Raw genomic sequence first — 23283 nt, forward strand, 5'->3', positions numbered from 1 at the left:
GTGGCCTCACCAATGCCCTGTAATGTACAAAACTTCTCCAAAACTGCTTTTTGGAACTGCTCTTGATACATTAATGTACTTTGATTAACACAGAACCCTTTTAATGCAGAGTAAAACCCATGTCTGTCCAGGCATGAACTGCAATTATATAGGGCCACGGTGAGACCACACCTGGAGAGCTGCGTACAGTTTTGGTCTCCCAAGCTTAATGCGTTGCACAATAGGAACCCGCCTACCTGGACCACCAGGGAGTGGAGTTGCCGCATGATTTTCCCGGCACTCAAGCAGAGTACCGGGCTGAGCGATCGTGCCCGCGACCAAAGCGGCACCGGAGCGGGAAGCGAAATGGGATTTTTTTTCCCCAGTAGCAGCCAGCCACCTGCCCTTTAACCTTTACCCCTGTAGCGGCTGGCCGCCAGGTACGTGTTCCCTGAAGCCGTCGCTGTTACTGCCCGGTGCTGCTTCAGCAGGCGAAGCCCAATTTATGGTCCGGAGCGCTAACGGGTCGATGTGCTCGGCGATGACGTCATGATCTCCGGGCGCAGGAGATTGGGGCGCAATGCCGTAGCGCCGCCGCTAAACACCCGCCAAATTTAGCGGGAGTCGTTAGCGGCACCGCGCCTGGCCTCAGAGTCATTTGCGCCCCAAGGGCATTAACAGGAGGCGCAAATGCACCCAATTTCTCCCCCATAACCTTTATGCTTAATTCTCTTCTTAAGATCCCAGCTCGTAACCCAGTGGTTTGAAATTGTGAATTGTGAACTTGTATGCACAGAGCACCTCAAATACCCTCCAAATGTGAAAGGAAGGGAGTCTTCAATTACCAATAGCTTTAAAAATAAGAATAATGGCCCTTGAAGTCTAGCGGGCAGTCTCCGCAATCGCATTAGTGCAGGTTGCTGGCGATAATTCCACTGATTTTATTGAATCGTTTTTCCCTGACTCTTAGGATCAGGATAATAGGAAGTGCTGCTCTCGATCTGTGCCATGTGGCCACCGGTGATGTCGAGGCCTTTTACCAGTTTGGTCTGCACTGCTGGGATATGGCTGCTGCGGCTGTCATTGTCCGGGAAGCTGGTGGGATCATGATGGATACAGCAGGTAGGAGCTGCTGACTGCGAGATTCTGGCTTTTAATGGTGCTTCATTTTTACCTGATTCATGAGGTCACATCCATCCGAGACTCTCTTTGTTTCCCCACAGGGTTTGCACCTTGGAGCATTCCGATCCCAAGCTCAAAGTCCAATTAAGTGTGTTTTACCAGGTTAGCTGGCTCTGAAAGTCTCGGTTCAGCGTACAGCACCCTCGCCTCTGGGTCAGAAGGTTGTGGGTTCAAGTCCCACTCCAGAGACTTGAGCACATAAATCCAGGCTGACACTCCGAGTGCTGCACTGTCGGAAGTGCCGTCTTTCGGATGAGACCTTAAATCGAGGCCTCGTCTGCTCTCTCAGGTGGACGTAAAAAATCCCACGGCACTGTTTCGAAGAAGAGCAGGAGAGTTCTCCCCGGTGTCTGGGGGTACTGAAGTTGCATGTTCAGCCATGATCTCATTGAATGGTGGTGCAGGCTCGAAGGGCCGAATGGCCTACTCCTGCACCTATTTTCTATGTTTCTATGTGCCCTGGCCAATATTTATCCCTCAATTAACATCACAAAAACAGATTATCTGGTCATTATCGCATTGCTGTTTGTGGGAGCTTGCTGTGCGCATATTGGCTGCCACGTTTCCTACATTACAACAGGGCCTGACTTCAAAAAGTACTTCATTGGCTGTAAAGCGCTTTGGGACATCCGGGGGTCGTGAAAGGCGCTATATAAATGCAAGTCTTTAAATTTTTTTCTGAGCGCATCTGTTTACGGTGTTTTTCCCCCGACCTGGTTTCTGATATCCCTGGCCCACACGCAGCTGAAAGTAGGTGGGCCTTTTCCCAGCTCACCCCACAGTGCTACTTTAGAGCCAGCCCGTAAGATCTGCACTGTGAACAAGAGCCCAGTGATGGTATTCCCTCCACCGGATGCCTCTCGCAGTGCCACAGCTGAGATCAGCAACTGAGTGATACAGTGGGGAGCGAGGTGAGGGTGGGGGGTGGGGAGCGGGGTGGGGGGGCGGGGGTGGGGGGTGGGGGTGGGGGGTTTAACCCCCACAAAATGGTCAGGCTTGGGTCAGGATGATAAAATGTAAAAAATCTAAATCCCAACCTCAAGCCGCCTCCAACTTGCGGTTTTAACGGAGGCGGGACGGGGAGTGGACAGACAAGCCGCTCTCGGGAGGCGCATTCACAATTTGAATATCATGGGGCCGCGCACCTCACGTAACCACCATTTTAAATTTAACCCTGGCCGACTGAGTGTTCTGGGCCTCGGGAAACCTGGCGGCTAAAGGGAGGTGAGGGCTGCTGGATCCAGGAGATACGTGCCTTTCCACTTACAAGCTCGATCCAGCTTGCCCGCTTCACCCACCTCTGCCCCCCACCCCCCCACCGCGATCGGGACCCCCGCCCCGACCCTTCGATCTCCTCCACCACTCTTCTGCTCTCCACCACGAGGCCGCCGCCCAGCTCCCTGTGCTCCGCTCCCAGGCTGCGGCCTGGTGCTGAAGGCCTACCCGCGCCTCAGCCAGACCGGGAAACGGAGGCAAAAAAAATGCTAATCGGGTCCTGCCGAATTTCCGTTCTTCCGGGTTTTGGGAGCTCAAAGCAGCGCCGCTCCCTCCCTGCCTCTGCGTTAATATCCAGCCCAGTGAGTCACAGACCCAACCTCTATCCCTCCATTCCCAAGTACGATGCAGTCACACTCCAAATCCTCCCTCTGATGACCTTTCACGGCTAGCAAGCAGAACTCTTGCAGTGATTGGATACTTTACTGGGGCAATCGTGACCTGATTACTTCACATCAGTTGCATTAATGGGACCTGTCAATAAGGTTGCTGGGACTATTTACACTTGGCTTCAGACAACCCTGTATGCCACTGTCCGAATGAGTAGGTGGCCAGCTGGACAAGTAGCAGGAAGCTTACTAATGCTCTGTGTTAATAGCTATATGATTTTAGCTGGTTAAACTACAGCCATACACCTGTGCACACTGGAAAATCCTTAAGCTTTTAGCTTGGCCAAGGTGTGCTTAAGGTCTCTAGATTTAGGTAAGTGGCAAGTGTCTCTACTGAAAGGTCCGTGATCGTGAAAGGCATTTTACAAAGAAAGAAATACTTGCATTTATATAGCGCCTTTCACGACCACCGGACACCTCAAAGCGCTTTACAGCCAATGAAATAATTTTGGAGTCGAGTCACTGTTGTAATATGGGAAACGCGGCAGCCAATTTGCGCACAGCAAGCTCCCACAAACAGCAACGTGATAATGACCAGATCATCTGTTCTAGTGATGTTGATTGAGGGATAAATATTGGCCAGGAGACCGGGGATAACTCCCCCTGCCCTTCTTCGAAATAGTGCCAGGGGATCTTTCACAAGCAGGTTTAACATCTCATCCAAAAGATGGCACCTCCGACACTGCAACACTCCCTCAGTACTGCACTGGAGTTTTGTGCTGCGGTCCCTGGAGTGGGACTTGAACCTTTTGTCTCCGAGGCGAGTGTGTTACCCACTGAGCCACAGCTGTCACCATATAAATGCAAGTCTTTTTAATTGCTTTGTGAAAGTCATTGATTTGAATTCAGTTGAGTGTTTTTTTTTTGAGCAAACAGGTTGATACTTGTAGCCTTGCCAAAACCTGCAACATTCGATTTGTGTACGGTTCTCTCATTTCTAGGAGGACCCCTGGACCTGATGTCCCGCAGGGTGGTAGCGGCTGGCACCCCCGAGATGGCTGGCCAGATTGCCCGAGAGCTGCAGCCGGTGGCGTACGAGCGGGATGATGGCATTGAAGGCGCAGAGGACTCGCTGCCCCAATAAGGGGCGGGTTCGCTGGCGGAACCGCGGCGGAAATCAAGCTGCTGAAATTTAAAATAGCTGCCAGTGAAGAGCTGTGCTGCGGTTTAAAAAAAGAGAAATTAAAAACAGCGAAACTGGTGGAATAACGTCTCGCTCTCCCTGCAAGAATGTGTGTCTTCTGTAACATGAGTTGTGTTGGTCTCATTTTCTCCTGTTCTCATTTAATGTTTGGACAGACTGATTGACCTAACTCGGTGGGTGGGTGGGACCTGCGGGATCGGGTTCAACGCCGGTTCTACACTGACTTCAGTGAAAAGGAATATCGGGCCTGGTGTAAATCCAGCGTTGCACCTGATCCCGACGGGCGTGTTCGTCTGTGTAAAATTCACTTGGCTGGCGCTGACGGAGTAACTAACCGACGTGTGATGGGACAGTGCAGAAACCTGGAAATAAGACCGCCATTCTGTAAAAAAAAAAAAATTCAAAAATCCACATCGACAAAAATCGACATTTCCCACATTCCAACAGTGACTACACTCCAAAAGTACTTCATTGGCTGTAAAGCGTTTTGAGACATCGGGTGGTCATTAAAGGCGCTATACAAATGCAAGTCTTTCTTTCTTTATTATACAACAGATCACTTTTAAGGCTTATTTCCAGATTAATCTCCCGTCATTTATCTAATTTCAACAGCTCGTAAATTATTCATTACTAATGGAACAAATGAAGTTCCCCCCCCCCCCCTCCCACTTGAACTGTTCTATGTTTAGTGACATGTGTTTTAATTTGCGAAAACTGGTTGAATCAGATTTAAATGGGGTAAAATGGGTCTTTGGTGGAGAGCAAAATGGGTGATCACTAACCAGCAGCCCACACTGTGCTATGTGTGCGCACTAGGTCCGTGCAGCAGAGCAGGTCTCCAGTCGTCCTGGGTAATCCTTGCCACTGGACCAAGACCTAGCTCTGTCAAGCCCGTGTGGTGACTGGTGTGCAACGGCCACCCCACGTTAAAAAATTCCACGCACAGACATCTTCCACCCTTCAACATGCAGTTTGAGATCTGGAACATTGAAACACCTGTGAACCCGTCCCTTTTTGGCGCGGACGCAAGTCATCCTCGCTTCCGAGGGACTGCCTATGATGATCAATGGGAAAGAACACAAGGCGGGGTCTAAAACAGGCTCCTGATTGGTCAGTGCCTCTGGTGCATTACCACCAAAGATCTGTTACACCCCCAAAAGGTTTGAATCCAAACGAAATATTTTTTGTACCTAATTTTTATTTTAAACACCGTCGAGTGCAGCAGTTTTCACTGCAAGGTCAGACAGTCAGTCGTGTGAGCACAGAGTGAGTGATACTCAGACTGCTTTCAAAAAAAAATCCTATTTTTAAAAAAATATCTTATATTTCAGGGTTTTATTAAGTTTACTGAAAATGCACTGTTGGCATAGAAATTAAAATTGAACTGAACTGTTCATTAATAAAAAACTTTAAATTTTTGTTTTGGTTCATATCTCAAACTCATTGGGACTCTAGGGGAATCAAGGGATATGGGGATCGGGCGGGAATGTGGAGTTGAGGTTAAAGATATGGTCTTATGCATGCGTCAGCTGTGGTCAGTGGGCAGCACATTCGCCTCTGAGTCAGAAGATTGTGGGTTCATGTCCCGCTCCAGGGACTTGAGCACATAAATCTAGGCTGACACTCCAGTGCAGCACTGAGGGAGTGTTACACTGGTCAGGGGTGTGCCGTCTTTCGGATGAGATGTTAAACCCAGGCCCCGTCTGCCCTCTCAAGTGGATGTAAAAGATCCCATGGCACTATTTTGAAGAAGAGCAGGGGAGTTATCCCCGGTGTCCTGGCCAATATTTATCCCCCAATCAACAGAACAAAAAAAAAAATTATCTGGTCATTATCACATTGCTGTTTGTGGGAGCTGGATTGTGCGCAAATTAACTGCCGCGTTTCCCACATTACAACAGTGACTACACTATAAAAGTACTTCATTGGCCATAAAGCGCTTTGAGACATCTGGTGGTCGAGAAAGGCGCTATATAAATCCAAGTCTTATTGAATGCCGGAGAAGGCTTGAGGGGCCGTATGGCCTACTCCCACTCATTGGGCCCAAGTTTCCACAGGATAAAAAACGGGCGCCCCTCCGAGCTGGGCGCCCATTTTTCACGCCTAAAACGGCGCCAGAAAAAAAACGCGCTATTCTCGAGTGCTTTGCAGCTACTTGTCTGTTTGGCGTGGCGCCCAGGGGGGCGGAGCCTACACTCGCGCCGATTTTGTAAGTGGGAGGGGGCGGGTACTATTTAAATTACTTTTTTCCTGCCGGCAACGCTGCGCGTGCGCGTTGGAGCGTTGGCGCATGCTCAATGTGAAAAAAAACATTGGCACTCGGCCATTTTTGTAGTTCTTTGTAGCTGTTTAATTTTTGAACATTTTTTAATAAAAGCACATTGCCATCAGCACTGAGGCTTCTTGCAGCCTTCTCACTGTCTCCTTCCCCTCCCCACCCTCCACGGCAACAAACGGCGGTTTCCTCCCCCTCCCTCCCCTCCGCGGCAACAAACCGCTGTCTCCTTCCCCTCCCTCCCCTCCGCGGCAACAAACCGCTGTCTCCTTTCCCTCCCTCCCCTCCGCGGCAACAACCCGCTGTCTCCTTCCCCTCCCCCCCCCCCCCCGCTCAGCGGCATGAACGGCTTTCTCCCCCCTCCTCCTCCTCCCGCTCAGTGGCAACGAACGGCTGCAGAATTCTCCCTGGCTGAAGCACTTTCACACAGGTAGGAAGATGGTTTATTTAATCTTTTCTTTGCTTATAAATGTTTATTCAAGTTGGATTTATTTGTATAATATTTGTAGAAGTATAAATAAGGATTTATTGTAGAATTTAATGAGTTCCCTCCCCCCCCCCCCTCGTTCTGGACGCCTAATTTGTAACCTGCGCCTGATTTTTTAATGTGTAGAACAGGTTTTTTCAGTTCTACAAAAATCTTCACTTGCTCCATTCTACTTTAGTTTGGAGTACGTTTTCACTGTGGAAACTTTCAAATCAGGCGTCAGTGGCCGGACACGCCCCCTTTTGAAGAAAAAATTCTGTTCCAAAGTAGAACTGTTCTACCTGACTAGAACTGCAGAAAAAAAAATGTGGAGAATTGCGATTTCTAAGATAGTCCGTTCTCCACCAGTTGCTCCTAAAAATCAGGCGCAAATCATGTGGAAACTTGGGCCCTTAATTCTTATGTTCTTGTGTTCATTTGGATACACAATTATACTCTTTGGTACTTCAGATTCTGGATGGAAAGTGTCTTAACCAATTTAATTAATGAAAGATTACGCAACTTAAAATATCCTAAGGGCTCAATTTTCCTTTTTGCCGATTTTTGGCACCCAGGAGGATCAACGACCGATTTGTTTTTGTGCCCGATTGCGGCAGGAAAAAAAAGTTGCAACTTTCGGCGGAGTAAAATTTCATTCTGGCGCTGCAGTACCCAAAGTTAAATCTGGTTGTGAAGCTTCAAGTCTGTGCCAAAAGCTGAGGTTGCCAGGGTAATGAGAGACACACTGAGGGTTGAAGTTCCACAGCCAAGGCTTCCAGCAGGAGGGGGGTGTGCCATTCTCCGGGGTTGCAGCGGGACGAGGAGCGGGGGTAGGGATGGGACATTCAGCCCGGGCTTGCAGCGGGACCGGGAGCAGGGGCCAACACCAAAACAAGTCATCCTTAATGTGAAGAGATGAAGAAGGAACGTCCTTTAACATGATCATTATAAACTATCCTTATGAGCAAGACTAAACTGCAAAGAAACAGACCTGAGCACCGATTTTCTTAAGTTAATGTAGGGTTTTTCTGAACAATACTTAAAGCCCGTCCTTAAAAAAAATTGGTGTTGGGGAAAATCGCTTAAACGGCCAACAACAGCGCGGAATCCAGTTTTCAACCGGACTGGCGGCAAAAAGTTTTGCGTACAAAAAATTCTGCGCTGACGGTTGCCGCCAGCGTACAAACTTTGAGGAAAGTTGCATATTCACGTTTACTCCAACAAAAAAAAATCAGCGAACGCAAAAATGGTGCCCAATGATGGCGAAAATAGAGCCCGAAGCCTCTAATATTGGAATTAACAAATTTATTCATTTACGGTATGTGGGTGCCACTGGCAACATTTATTGCCCATGAACTCTCAGTGTTGGGGGTAATATATCAGCATGGATAGAGGATTGGCTAACTAACAGAAAACAGAGAGTCGGGATAAATGGGTCATTTTCAGGTTGGCAGATTGTAACTAGTGGGGTGCCGCTGGGATCGGTGCTGGGGCCTCAACTATTTACAATCTATATTAATAAGTTGGATGAAGGGACCGAGTGTATTGTAGCCAAATTTGCTGATGATAAAAAGATAGATGGGAAAGCAAGTTGTGAGGACACAAAGGGCCCACTGCTGGAAACGAAACGCACCGACTGTGCTTCTGTTGTTTTTACCGGCGCGGTGGCCTCTTGAGTGAAATTTCGCTCTTTGGCTTTTTTTGTCGGCGGACCGGAAGCCGGTCAAAATGGGGACAGATGTGCGGCAGTGAGCGGAAGTTCGCAGTCTGGAGGGGACGGGTGTAGTGGCCGCCGCTGTCCGTCATCGGCGTAGCGTTGATGATGTCGTTCCGGCGCCGTGTCACTGTGGCGCTCCCCTTCACTTAAAGAGCAGAGCCTGCGCGATTGTTTAAGTTCAGTCTACTGGGCCATCGGGGAGGGTTTCGGCCCGGTCGGCGGCTTGGCACCCAAGAGGGGGGCACAATTGTCGGCCCGACATTGCAGTCGGCTGACACAAAAAAAACATGGCGGCAGCAGCAGTAGCTCCTCCCCTTTAATGGGAGCCGTACCGCCATTTTAGAAGGACTACAACCTCACTGCACCGGCAGAAAAAAGTGGCGCCAGCAAAATTTTTTGGGTGGAATTTCGCCATTGGGGTGGAACATTGGTGATGCGCACTCTGATGACGCACTGAGGACGGATCGGCAGAAGTGGAGCAGTAGTGGGGGGAGTGGGTCAGCACCAGGATCACTCAGGAACGGAATTTTCAAAATGAAGGCCATTACACGAGGAACGGTGGCCATTTCACTTTTCAACATGTCCGCCAATTTCCGGCGGTAACAGGCCTTAAGGGAAGGGGCAATGTCAGTCCCAAAGAGTGTGCAAAGGGATATAGATAGGTTACGTGAGTGGGCAAAAATTTGGCAGTTGGAGTGTAGGGCCCAAGTTTCCACATGATTCGCGCCTGATTTTTAGGAGCAACTGGTGGAGAATGGACTATCTTAGAAATCGCAATTCTCCACATTTTTTTTTCTGCAGTTCTAGTCAGGTAGAACAGTTCTACTTTGGAACAGAATTTTTTCTTCAAAAGGGGGCGTGTCCGGCCACTGACGCCTGATTTGAAAGTTTCCACAGTGAAAGCGTACTCCAAACTAACTTAGAATGGAGCAAGTGAAGATTTTTGGAGGCTTGAAAAAACCTGTTCTACACATTAAAAAATCAGGCGCAGGTTACAAATTAGGTGTCCAGAACGAGGGGGTGGGAGGGGGGGGGGGGAGTCATTAAATTCTATAATAAATCCTTATTTATACTTCTACAAATATTATACAAATAAATCCAACCTGAATAAACATTTATAAGCAAAGAAAAGATTAAATAAACCATCTTCCTACCTGTGTGAAAGTGCTTCAGGCAGGCCTTTCGGGACCGAAGGCTGAACGGGCCGGCCCGAGACTTCGGGCAGGGCCCGTCCCCAGCACCAGATTTACAGGTAGGTGGTGTCGGGTCGGGGAGGTTCGGTTCGGGGGGGGGGGGGCGGAGAGAGAGAGAGAGAGAGAGAGAGAGAGGGGGGGCGGAGAGAGGGGGGGGCGGAGAGAGGGAGGGAGAGAGAGGAAGGGTGGGGGGAGAGAGAGGAAGGGTGGGGGGAGAGAGAGGAAGGGTGGGGGGAGAGAGAGGGAGGGTGGGGGGAGAGAGAGGGAGGGTGGGGGGAGGTCAGGTCGGATCCAGTCCGGGAGTGGGAGTCGGGTCGGGTCAAGGGGTGGGAGCGCGGGTCGGGTCGGGTCCAGGCGAGGAACAGGAACAGGAGCGCGGGTCGGGTCCAGTCCGGGGGGGGGGGGGGGAGCGAGTGTTGGGTCTTGTCGCGGGGGGGGGAGCAGGAGCTGGGCGTGGGAGGAGCCTTATTCACGCAGCCCCAGTGAGGCCATTCAGCCAGGGCTAGGGGCTGCGTGCTTTGGGCCCCTCCCACACAGTTCGGCGCCTGGAGCTACTGCACTTGCGTGCCCACTGTAGCGCGCATGTGCAGAGGTCCTGGCACTGTTTTCAGCGCAGGGACCTGGCTCCGCCCCCTACAGCTCGTGCTGGCTGCGCCGAGGGCCAGAGGACCTGCAGGGAGGTGGAGAATACGGAGGATTTTTTTAGGCGCACTTTGTGGTGCGAAAAACGGGCGTCCAGGTCGGGACTGCGCCGTTCTAGGCGCGTGTGGAAACTTGGGCCCATAATGTGGGAAAATGTGAGGTTATCCATTTTGGTAGGGAGAATAGAAAAACAAAATATTATTCGAGTCGGGAGAAATTACAAAATGCTGTGGTACAGGAGGATCTAGGTATCCTCATACTTCCAACACAAAAAGTTAGCATGCAGGTACAGCAAGTAATCAGGAAGGCAAATGGAATGTTGGCCCTTATTGCAAGGGGGATGGAGTATAAAAGCAGAGAAGTCCTGCTACAACTGTACAGGGTATTGGTGAGGCCACACCTGGAGTACTGCGTAAGTTTTGATCTCCTTATTTAAGGAAGGATATGCTTGCATTGGTGGCAGTTATAGAAAAGGTTTTCTAGGTTGATTCCTGAAATGAAGGGGTCGTCTTATGAGGAAAGTTTGAGCAGGTTGGGCCTGTACTCATTGGAGTTTAGAAGACTGAGCGGTGATCTTATTGAAACATAAGATTCTGAGGGGGCTTGACAGGGTAGATGCAGAGAGGATGTTTCCCCTCGTGGGGGAATCTAGAACTAGGGGGCATAGTTTCAGAATAAGTGGTCACCCAATTATGACGGAAATGAGGAAGATTTTCTTCTCTCTGAGGGGTGTGGATCTTGGGAATTCTTTACCTCAGTGGAAGTTGAGACATTGAATATATTCAAGGCTGGGATAGACAAATTCTTGAACTGTAGTGGAGCTGAGGGTTATGGGGAACGGGCAGGAAAGTGGAGTTGAGGCCAACATCAGATCAGCCATGATCTTATTGAAAAGCGGAGCAGACTCGAGGGGCCGTATGGCCTACTCCTGCTCCGATTTCTTATGTTCATCTCTAATTGCCCTTGAGAAGGTGGTAGTGAGCCGCCTTCTTGAACCACTGCAGTCGTGTGGTGAAGGTACTCCCACAGTGCTGTTAGGGAGGGAGTACCAGGATTTTGACCGCAGCGACGATGAAAGAACGGCGATATACTTCCAAGTCAGGATGGTGTGTGACTTGTAGAGGAACTGTGCATCAAGAGGTTAAGTTCCACATTGTCCTGTAAAGTAGCTTTTAAAATGCGTTGTCTCTACTACCGGAAGCACAGCGTGTGTGACCTGTAGGCCGTGGAATAGAGAAGGTTAATAGGAGATTTGATAGTGTTCAAAATAGAGAATGGTTTTGATAGAGTAAATAAAGAGAAACTGATTCCAGTGGCAGAAAGGTTGGTAACAAAAGGTCACTGTAATTGGCAAAAGAGTCAGAGGTGATGTGAGGAGACATCTTTTTTAACACAGCGACTTGTTGTAATCCGGATTGTGCTGCCTGAAAGGGCGGTGGAAGCAGATTCAATAGTAAATTTCAAAAGAGAATTGGATAAATCTTTGAAGGGAAAATATATTCAGGGCCATGGGACCGAGCAGGGGAGTGGGATTCATTGGTTAGCTGCACCAAAGACAAGGCACAGATACGATGAGCTGAATGGCCTCCTCCTGTCCTGATATTATGATCCTATATATTCCACAAGGCGTTTGATAAAGAGCCACATAATAGGCTTGCCAGAAAAATTGAAGTCCATGGAATAAAAGGGACAGTGGCAGCATGGATACGAATTTGGCTAAGTGACAGGAAACAGAGAGTAGTGGTGAATGGTTGTTATTCAGACTGGAGGAAGGTTTACAGTGGTGTTCCTCAAGGATCAGCAATAGGACCTATGCTTTTTTTGATATATATATATTAATAACGTGTACATGGATGTACAGGAACCAATTTCTAAATTTGCAGCTGATACAAAACTTGGAAGTGTAGTGAACAGTGAGGACAGTGATAGACTTAAAGAGGACATAGACAGGCTGGTGAAATGAGCAAACACGTGGCAGATGAAATTTAATGTAGAAAAGTGTGAAGTGATACATTTTGGTAGAAAGAATGAGAGGAAATATAAATTAAAGGGTACAATCCTAAAGGGGGTGCATGAACAGAGAAACCTAGGGGTATATGTGCACAAATCGTTGAAGGTGGCAGGGCTGATTGAAAAAGCAATTAAAAAAGCTTACGGGATCCTGGGCTTTATAAATAGAGGCATAGAGTGCAAAAGCGTAGAAATTATGATCATAAGAACATAAGAAAATGATGTCATAGAAAATAGGTGCAGGAGTAGGCCATTCAACCCGTCGAACCTGCACCACCATTCAATATGGCTGATCATGCAACTTCAGTACCCCATTCCAGCTTTCTCTCCATACCCCTTGATCCCTTTAGCCGTAAGGGCCACATCTAACTCCCTTTTGAATATATCTAACAAACTGGCCTCAACAACTTTCTGTGGTAGAGAATTCCACAGGTTCACAATTCTCTGAGTGAAGACGTTTCTCCTCATCTCGGTCCTAAATGGCTTACCCCTTATCCTTAGACTGTGACCCCTGGTTCTGGACTTCCCCAACATCGGGAACATTCTTCCTGCATCTAACCTGTCCAATACCGTCAGAATTTTATATGTTTCTATGAGATCCCCTCTCATTCTTCTAAATTCCAGTGAATATAAGCCTAGTCGATCCACTTTCTTCATATGTCAGTCCTGCCATCCCGGGAATCAGTCTGGTGAATCTTCGCTGCACTCCCTCAATAGCAAGAATGTCCTTCCTCAGATTAGGAAACCAAAACTGCACACAATATTCCAGGTGTGGCCTCACTAAGGTCCTGTACAACTATAGTAAGACCTCCCTGCTCCTATACTCAATTCTTCTCGCTATGAAGGCCAACATGCCATTTGCCTTCTTCACCGCCTGCTGTACCTGCATGCCAACTTTCAATGACTGATGTACCATGACACCCAGGTCTCGGTGCACCTCCCCTTTTCCTAATCTGTCACCATTCAGATAATATTCTGCCTTCCTGTTTTTGCCACCAAAGTGGATAAACTCACATTTATCCACATTATACTGCATCTGCCATGCATTTGCCCACTCACTTAACCTGTCCAAGTCACCCTGCAGTATCTTAGCATCCTTCTCACAGCTCACACTGACACCTAGCTTAGTGTCATCTGCAAACTCGGAGATATTACATTCAATTCCTTCGTGTAAATCATTAATGTATATTGTAAATATCTGGGGTTCCAGTACTGAACCTTGCAGTACCCCACTAGTCACTGCCTGCCATTCTGAAAAGGACCCGTTTATTCCTACTCTTTGCTTCCTGTCTGCCAACCTGTTCTCTAGCCACATCAATACATTACCCCCAATACCATGTGCTTTAATTTTTCACACTAATCTCTTGTGTGGGACCTTGTCAAAAGTCTTTTGAAAGTCCAAATACACCACATTCACTGGCTCCCCCTTGTCCACTCTATTAGTTACATCCTCAAAAAATTCTAGAAGATTTGTCAAGCATGATTTCCCTTTCATAAATCCATGCTGACTTGGACCGATCCTGTCACTGCTTTCCAAGTGCGCTGCTATTACATCTTTAATAATTGATTCCAACATTTTCCCCACTACCGATGTCAGACTAACCGGTCTATAATTCCCTGTTTTTCGCTCTCCCTCCTTTTTTAAAAAGTGGGGTTACATTGGCTACCCTCCAGTCCATAGGAACTGATCCAGATTCTATAGAATGTTGGAAAATGACCACCAATGCATACACTATTTCTAGGGCCACTTCCTTAAGTACTCTGGGATGCAGACTATCAGGCCCTGGGGATTTATTGGCCTTCAATCCCATCAATTTCCCAAACACAATTTCCTGACTAATAAGGATTTCCTTCAGTTCCTCCTTCTCGCTAGACCCTCGATCTCCTAGTATTCTCAGAAGGTTATTTGTGTCTTCCTTAGTGAAGGCAGAACTAAAGTATTTGTTCAATTGGTCTGCCATTTCTTTGTTCCCATTATAAATTCACCTGATTCTGACTGCAAGGTACCTATATTTGTCTTCATTAATCTTTTTCTCTTCACATATCTATAGAAGCTTTTGCAGTCAGTTTTTATGTTCCCTGCAAGCTTATTCTCATATTCTATTTTCCCCCTCTTAATTAAACCCTTTGTCCTCCTCTGCTGAATTCTAAATTTCTCCCAGTCCTCAGGTTTGCTGCTTTTTCTGGCCAATTTATATGCAGACTATAGATATACTCTCTGTGTAGTCACTGTAAAGTTGCATAAGATGGAGACTTGTTACCTGATGTACTATCAATAAAGTTTACACTGTGTATATACTATGCTGGCACCACTAGAGGGTGCAACTGGTGGAGACCGGGGTTTCCTGCCCCTGTGGCAGAGGCTGTACACCAGAGGGCACTGCGGTGGGTGACCTGAGGGTCACCTGCATCGGTGTATAGGGCCCAGTATAAAAGGCTGCCCACCATGCTTGGTCCTTTATTTGTAACTCCAGAGTGAGGCACAAGGTCAGTACAGTTTGAGTACAACACATTGCCTCGTGGAGTCATTCATAAGTGGATTACAGACATAACAACTGGTGACGAGAATACGGACTTTCACCTGATTATGGCTACCTTTGGCACACTAAAAGACTTCGCAGAGGGTGATGATTGGGATGCCTTCAAGGAAAGGCTCGAGCTATAGTTCGTGGCAAACGACCTGGCAGGGGAGACGGACACATTGGCGGAGAAGCGCAAGGCTATACTGCTGACCAGTTGTGGGCCCGAGGTCTACCGCCTCGTCAGGGACTTGCTGGCACCCACGAAGGCCAAGGATAAGACATACGATGAGTTGACTGAACTAATTCGCGACCAACTAAAACCAAAAGAGAGCCTCCTCGCTGCCAGGCACAGATTCTACACTCACCTCAGACCTGAGGGCCAGCAGATTGCAAAATATGCTGCGGCACCGTGTGATTTCGGCACACACCTGAACGAAGCATTGCGAGACATCTTCTTTATGGGAATTGGCCACGAGGGCCTCCTTCACAGGATATTATCTGCCGACACCACGGTCAACCTGCAGAAGGCCATTAGCATCAGTTAGGCGTTCATGACCTCAACCTGCAGCACCAAGCAAATTATTCATCCTGTGGACTCAAACCCGGCAAGTACTGTACACAGAATGGTGCCTTTCACAGGCAAGACTGTAGAACATGGCTCTGCCCAGGGCAGAGAGCACAGACCTCAGGGTTCCAGAACTCAGTCCACCGAGGGGTGCTGATCGAGTAGCACCATGCTGCCATTGCGGAGGAAACCATAGGGCTCACCAGTGTCGGTTTGCTGAGTATGTATGCAAAGCCTGTAACATGAAGAGCCACCTCCAGCGTATGTGTAAAAGGAAAACGACTCACCGTCTAGCAGAGGAGTCGGTAGATAACTTTGAATCCAGCGGGGAGTATGATGATTTGGCCAGAGAAGCAGTTCAGCCCCAAGAAGAAATATATGGAGTGTATACCTGCACCCCCGATTGTCCTCCATTGAAGATGGAAGTCGAGATAAACAGCGTTCCAGTCTTCATGGAAGTGGACATGGGAGCGAGCCAGTTAGTTATGAGCCAGGATGCCTTTGAGAGGCTATGGAACGAAAAACGACCCGAGCTGGTTCCATTACAGGAAAAGTTGCACACCTACACCAAGGAGCTGATCCCAGTCCTTGGTAGTGCAGATGTAAATGTAATCCATAATGGCCTGGTGCACAAGTTACCTCTGTGGATTGTTGCAGGTGATGGTCCAATGCTACTCGGAAGAAGGTGGATGAGGAAGACCCAGTGGAAATGGGAAGACCTCGTCACTCCAGCAATCGATGTCCCCCGTGCGCAGAGGCAGAGCTAAACCTCACCTTCGCTTGGGCCAGGCACCAGCGCAGCACCTGAGGCACAGACCGCCCATCACGACTGCGTGGCAATGATCCGACCGGAATTACCTAAAAGTACCTTCCCGGCTCCAGTGGCAGGACTCCTGGGGAGGAAGATCGAATTCACGGGCACTCTTCCAACTTTGGTGGCAGCATCGCAGGGAAGAAGGATCAAGGCAGTCGACGTCGAGGACAGAGGCAAGATGGTGTCCCTGCTGCAGCGAGAGGCAGCGTGGCTGAAAAAAATGATGGCCACAACCATATCACGAGGTGCAACGCTGAGGGAACAACATGTGGTGTCTAACAAAGGATTTGATTGGGATAAAGTCAGCAGGGTTCTCATAAAGGAGACCTGCAACCAGCTGAACTTAACGAGACATTGTACACATGGCAATCAATGTAACGAACCGATAAAGATTGTGAACAAAATGTTGTTGCGAGATGTCGGTACCAGTCCTAATGTAAAGAACAAAATGTTGTTGCGAGATGTCGGTACCAGTCCTAAAGTAAAGAACAAAATGTTGTTGCGAGATGTCGGTACCAGTCCTAATGTAAAGAACAACATGTTGTTGTGAAATGTCGGGAATAGAATGTCCCCAAAAGTAGCAAGCGAGCGAATTCGGGAGGGTCAAGGCGCGAATCCTGATACCCTGCCCCCAGTCTATCCCACGTTGCAGGCAACCGATGGCACTATTCGCCACGGACCTGGAAATGGAAACAGTGCCAGTATGCGTAGTCGGCCGCCGTTGCCCGGGTGGAGAGTGTGCAGCCCCCAGACCAGTCGCTACCTCGGCCATGTTCAGGAGCGAAAGGTCAGAACCAACAAGTTCCCCAAACGGGACATGGAGCAGCCAGGTTCCCAACACCGTGAGAGAGCAGGCAGAAGATTCTGCAGCCCTCAAAGGAGGACAGGGAGGCCACACACATCTGTGGCTTTGCCCTCCACTAGGAAACAGCAAAGGCCCGGAGTCCCAGCAAGGTGAGCGAACCAAGCCCACCCCGCTAGCAGGGGGTGCAGCACCGCCATCAGACGACTAGGACCCCGTCTGGTTGCTCTGGAACCTGCGTCCTCACATATCTGTACTGCTACCTCAGTACTGACCATGACTGAACCATGAATGCAATCTACCCAATCCTGGCGTACGACCACAAAACGTAACGAATGTAAGTCACTGAACCAAGGTGTCATGATACAATCTGTAACTTCCTTTCTTTGTACTTACACGGTGTCTGATCCTGTATATTATTATAATGGGCCTGCTGCATGATCTCGCTGGGGGGGGTGGTGGGGGGAATGGATGTATGTAGCCATGGATCACACCCAGAACCCACTGGAACCTCCACTGCATCATCGAACCATCCAAACTGGTAACCACTACCCAACATTGTGGCAAAAGGACTTGGGGGTTAACAGGGAGAGAGCCAAGCCAAAGCACAGCCAAGGTGCAAGGGCTATTGGCATTTAAGTCTGGGAGAGCTAAGCCAGAGCACATAGTGCAAAGGCAAATGGCACAAAGGACTTGGGGGAGAGTGATGTTATATATGCAGACTATAGATATACTCTCTGTGTAGTCACTGTAGAATTGCATAAGATGGAGACTTCTTACCTGATGTACTATCAATAAAGTTTACACTGTGTATATACTATGCTGGCACCACTAGAGGGTGCAACTGGTGGAGACCGGGGTTTCCTGCCCCTGTGGCAGAGGCTGTCCACCAGAGGGCACTGCGGTTGGAGACCTAAGGGTCACCTGCATAGGTGTGCAGGGCCCAGTATAAAAGGCTGCCCACCATGCTTGTGCCTCACTCTGGAGTTACGAAAAAAGGACCAAGGTCACGACAGTTTGAGTACAACACATTGCCTCATGGAGTCATTCATAAGTGCATTACACATAATAACATAAGAAATAGGAACAGGAGTAGGCCATACGGCCCCTCGAGCCTGCTCCGCCATTCAATAAGATCAGGCTGATCTGATCATGGACTCAGCTCCACTTCCCCACCCGCTCCCCCTAACCCCTTATCATTTAAGAAACTGTCTATTTCTGTCTTAAATTTATTCAATGTCCCGGCTTCCACAGCTTTCTGAGGCAGCGAATTCCACAGATTTACAACCCACTGAGAGAAGAAATTTCTCATCTCAGTTTTAAATGGGTGGCCCCTTATTCTAAGGTCATGCCCTCTAGTTCTAGTCTCCCCTATCAGTAGAAATATCCTCTCTGCATCCACCTTGTCAAGCCCCCTCATAATCTTACACGTTTCGATAAGAATACCTCTCATTCTTCTGAATTCCAATGAGTAGAGGCCCAACCTAGTCAATATTTCCTCATAAATCAATCCCCTCCTCTCCGGAATCAACCTAGTGAACCTTTTCTGAACTGCCTCCAAAGCAAGTATATCCTTTCGTAAATATGGAAACCAAAACTGCACGCCAAACTGCAACCTGTATAAAACACTGGTTCGGCCTCAACTGGAGTGTTGTGTCCAATTCTGGGCACCACACTTTAGGAAGGATGTGAAGGCCTTAGAGAGGTTTCAGAAAAGATTTACGAGAATGATTCCAGGGAAGAGGGACTTCAGTTACGTGGATAGACTGGAGAAGCTGGTGTTGTCATCCTTGGAGCAGAGAAGGTTGAGAGGAGATTTGATAGAGGTGTTCAAAATCATGAGGGGTCTGGACAGAGTAGATAGAGAGAAACTGTTCCCATTGGCGGAAGGGTCGGGAACCAGAAGACACAGATTTAAGGCGATTGGCAGAAGAACCAAAGGCGACGTGAGAAAAAACATTTTTATGCAGCGAGTGGTTAGGATCTGGAATGCACTGCCTGTGAAGGTGGAGGAGGCAGATTCAATCGTGGCTTTCAAAAGGGAGTTGGATAAGTACCTGAAGGGAAAAAAGAGCGGGGGAGCTGAAGTTCTCTCCCAGAGAGCCAGCACGGGCTCGACAGGCCGAATGGGCTCCGACTGTGCTGTAACCATCCTATGATTCTATTTTATGATTCTAAGTTAGGTGGCACAGTACACTGTGTAGATCGGAGCAGAAAGTTGTAAAAGGATATTGATAGATTGAGGGAGTGGGCAAAACTGTGGCAGGTGGAGTTCAATGTGGGGAAATGTGAAGTCATCCACTGGAAAGACTGATCAGAGCATTATCTAAATGGCGGAAGCTAGAAACTGGAGGCAGTTCAGAGAAGGTTCACTCGGTTGATTCCGGAGATGAGGGGTTGACTTATGAGGATAGTGGATTACTGCTCCACCTAGTGGACTACTGATGCAACTACTGATGTATGTAATAAAAGGGTCATGTGACAGGTTTTCTGTATTGGAGCCATCTTGTGTTGTGTGTTTCTCAGTGATGTCGTAAGAATATATCTCAGGGTCAATTGAAACTTTCAAAACTGGGATTGATAGATTTTTGTTAGGAAAGGGAATTAAGGGTTACAGAACCAAGGCGGGTAGATGGAGTTGAGATACAGATGAGTCGTGGCCTAATCGGATGTTGGAGCAGGCTTGAGGGGCTGAATGTCCTACTCCTGTCCCTAAAAGAGGTGCCAGTGCCCCGTGGTAGCATACCCCATCAAGAAGCTTACATCCTCAGCAAAATGGAAAATGATTTAGCAAGAAGAAAAAGCTTAACAGTACAAATTTTTGAAGTCTTACAGAAAAACATTCAGAATTTGTTTGAATAATTTATTTATTCATTCACATCTTCAGAGATGTGAAGCAAAATAAAAACTATGTTTAAATAGACACTGATAGAAACTTCTGACGGGAACTGTACAAGTTGCACGCGATGTACCTATCTCATTAATTAATGTGTATAACAAGTTATTCTGTTTGTATATTGCCCACATGTTGCTGAAGCATCAACATCCCATGGCTGCTATTTAGTGAAGGTGCTTAATCTTAAACTAGATCGATTCCTGGGGTGAGAGGGTTGTGCTTTCAGGAGAGATTGAGTAGATGGGACCTATACTCTCTAGAAGAATGAGAGGTGATCTCATTGAAACATTCAAGATCCTGAGGGGGATTGACAGGGTAGATGCTGAGAGGTTGTTTCCCCCGGGCTGGAGAGTCTAGAACTAGGGGGGCACAGTCTCAGGATAAGGGGGCGGCCATTTAAAACTGAGATGAGGAGGAATTTCTTCAATCAGAAGGTTGTGAATCTTTGGCATTCTCTGCACCAGAGGGCTGTGGATGCTCAGTTGTTGAGTATATTCAAGGCTGAAGTAGATTCATTTTTTGGGGCACTGAAGGAATCGATTTTCCGGTCCTTTGTGCTCCGGGGCGTGAAATGCAGCGTTCAGGTCTCCTAGGCCTCGCCGCGATCCTCGGGTCGGGTTTTGCGGTGGCTCAGAGCAGCACCGCCGGGAAGAGCTGCGTCGGGTGTGCAACGCCCCTGGTCGCAACACCGGTAGGAGTTTTGAGTCTTGCCCGATCTGTCCGTCTGGAAGTGCGCCCCGCAATGACCGCCTGGGAAGTCAGAGCGGTCCAGCCATGTCTGCGGCGAGGAGGAAGATAATGGCCCTGAAATTCCGGTGTGGCCTTCCCGCGGGCATTTTAGAGAAAAAGTACGCACCTACCTTAAGCTGGTGCTCACGTTGGACCTTCCGGCGTTGTGGCCTCCTTCGACTGCCAGTCGCAGCGCGTGCACGTCGACACGTGCACGTCGACACGTGCGCAGGCCTCGAGCTGGAGTCACATGGCTCTGGGCAGCCAATCAGGTAACGCATCATAGTAATAGGAGTTCCGCTGGGTCCTAAACTCCTATTACTATGATTGTGATAGACCCAGAACACAGCCCCAAACACCCAAAACAGTAATAAAAAATAGAAAATAATTACACTACATTCATTTAAAGTAAAGTTATTAATGTCTTAAAAAAAATAATTTCCCGATTTTTAAAAAAGTTTTTTAAAATAAACTTACCGTCGTGGGGAGGGTTTTTAATGATTATATGTTTTAATAACTGTATTTTTAGATGTTTTTGTGTTTTTTCAGGCACAAGATTTTTGAGGATATTTGTAAGCGTAATTATCGGAAACTTACACTTACAAGTGTCCTCGCTCCCGATCTGGCTACGATCTGTCAAGCCAGAAACTGGCATTTCCGATGCCTTCCCGGGTCTGTAGGAACTCCGTACAGACCTGGGGAGGCCGGAATTTCAGGGCCAATGTGTTGTAAAAGTAAAGTAAGTGTGAATGTTTATTGTGCTTAATTTTTGTGCGATTTGTGTTGCGGTGCCATGGGCAATGTTTTAAGAATTTTTTGTTGGGGTTATTTTTAATTTTTTTCCCCCCCCCCCCTCAGGCTTCTTACGGAGCGCACATGGCCTCGCTCTTTAGTTCACGAGGTTCCCACTCTTGCACCACGCAGGGCCCAGATGCCCAAACTTACACACTAAAGCCCAAACCATTCCTGGCCACTAACTTTCCCATCCCGCAAACCTAAAATCCAGCCCAAGGGATTTGGGGATCGGCCAGGAAAGTGGAGTTGAGGTTGACGATCTGCTGTGATTTTATTGAATGATGGGTGTAGGCTCAAAGAGCTGTATGGTTTACTCCTGCTCCTAATTCTTTTGTTCTTAAAGATATCAAAGTTGTAGCTTTATAAATAGCAACCTTTCATTTCTGTACGATGAATGAAAATAAAGTAACAAAGAACACGGCGGTAGAATTATCATTGGCGGGGCTTGGCATATGTTCTCACAATTAGACTCAACAGCATCAACCGGCAGTACTGAAAATATCCAACCAGGTGAATGTTTCAGTTTAATGTGGATACACACACTTTCTGCGGAGTTATCAGCCCTTTGCATTCCCTCACTGAGATCGCCCCGCCGGCCCCACTTGTTCACTGGGTCTGTACACTCACTGGTGGTTTTTAAAATATTCGTTCCTGGGATGTGGGCGTCAACGTAATTAGGGCAATTGCCCTAAATGCCCTCGAGAAGGTGGTGGTGAGCCGCCTTCTTGAACCGCAGAGGGGCAGTTAAGAGTCAACCACGTTTCTGTGGGACTGGAGTCACATATAGGCCAGACCGGGTAAGGAGGCATGTTTCCTTCCCTAAAGGGCATTAGTGAAAGAGAAGGGCGGTAAGAGAAGGGATAACCAGCCGTGGATAACCAAGGAAATAAAGGAGAGTATCAAATTAAAAACCAATGCGTAAAAGGTGGCCAAGGTTAGTGGGAAACTAGAAGATTGGGAAAATTTTAAACAACAGCAAAGAATGACTAAGAAAGCAATAAAGAAAGGAAAGATAGAATACGAAAGTAAACTTGCGCAAAACATAAAAACAGATAGTAGAAGCTTTTACCAATCTATAAAATGGAAAGGAGTGACTAAAGTAAATGTTGGTCCCTTAGAAGATGAGAAGGGGGATTTAATAATGGGAAATGTGGAAATGGCTGAGACCTTAAACAATTATTTTGCTTCGGTCTTCACAGTAGAAGACACAAAAACCATGCCAAAAATTGCTGGTCACGGGAATGTGGGAAGGGAGGACCTTGAGACAATCACTATCACTAGGGGGGTAGTGCTGGACAGGCTAATGGAACTCAAGGTAGACAAGTCCCCTGTTCCTGATGAAATGCATCCCAGGGTATTAAAAGAGATGGCGGAAGTTATAGCAGATGCATTCGTTATAATCTACCAAAATTCTCTGGACTCTGGGGAGGTACCATTGGATTGGAAAGCAGCTAATGTAACACCTCTATTTAAAAAAGGGGGCAGACAAAAGGCAGGTAACTATAGGCCAGTTAGTTTAACATCTGTAGTGGGGAAAATGCTTGAAGCTATCATTAAGGAAGAAATAGCGGGACATCTAGATAGGAATAGTGCAATCAAGCAGACGCAACATGGATTCATGAAGGGGAAATCATGTTTAACTAATTTACTGGAATTCTTTGAGGATATAATGAGCATGGTGGATAGAGGTGTACCGATGGTTGTGGTGTATTTAGATTTCCAAAAGGCATTCGATAAGGTGCCACACAAAAGGTTATTGCAGAAGATAAAGGTACATAGAGTCAGAGGAAATGTATTAGCATGGATCGAGAATTGGCTGGCTAACAGAAAGCAGAGAGTCGGGATAAATGGGTCCTTTTCGGGTTGGAAATCGGTGGTTAGTGGTGTG

At 47.8% G+C, this 23283-nt stretch overlaps 1 protein-coding gene across 1 annotated transcript in view; it reads left to right on the forward strand.

Moving 5' to 3' along the window:
- LOC139277603 (inositol monophosphatase 2-like) overlaps positions 1-5388 on the forward strand; it is a 45556-nt gene extending 40168 nt beyond the window's left edge. Inside the window, exons 7-8 of the mRNA XM_070896293.1 lie at positions 950-1101; positions 3767-5388. Of these exons, the coding sequence (XP_070752394.1) occupies positions 950-1101; positions 3767-3909 (295 nt within the window). The 3' untranslated portion in view covers positions 3910-5388. The remainder of the gene's footprint in view (positions 1-949; positions 1102-3766) is intronic.
- The last annotated feature ends 17895 nt before the right edge of the window (positions 5389-23283 follow it).

The sequence above is a fragment of the Pristiophorus japonicus genome, chromosome 1 (assembly GCF_044704955.1).
Source record: "Pristiophorus japonicus isolate sPriJap1 chromosome 1, sPriJap1.hap1, whole genome shotgun sequence".
NCBI lineage: Eukaryota > Metazoa > Chordata > Chondrichthyes > Pristiophoridae > Pristiophorus > Pristiophorus japonicus.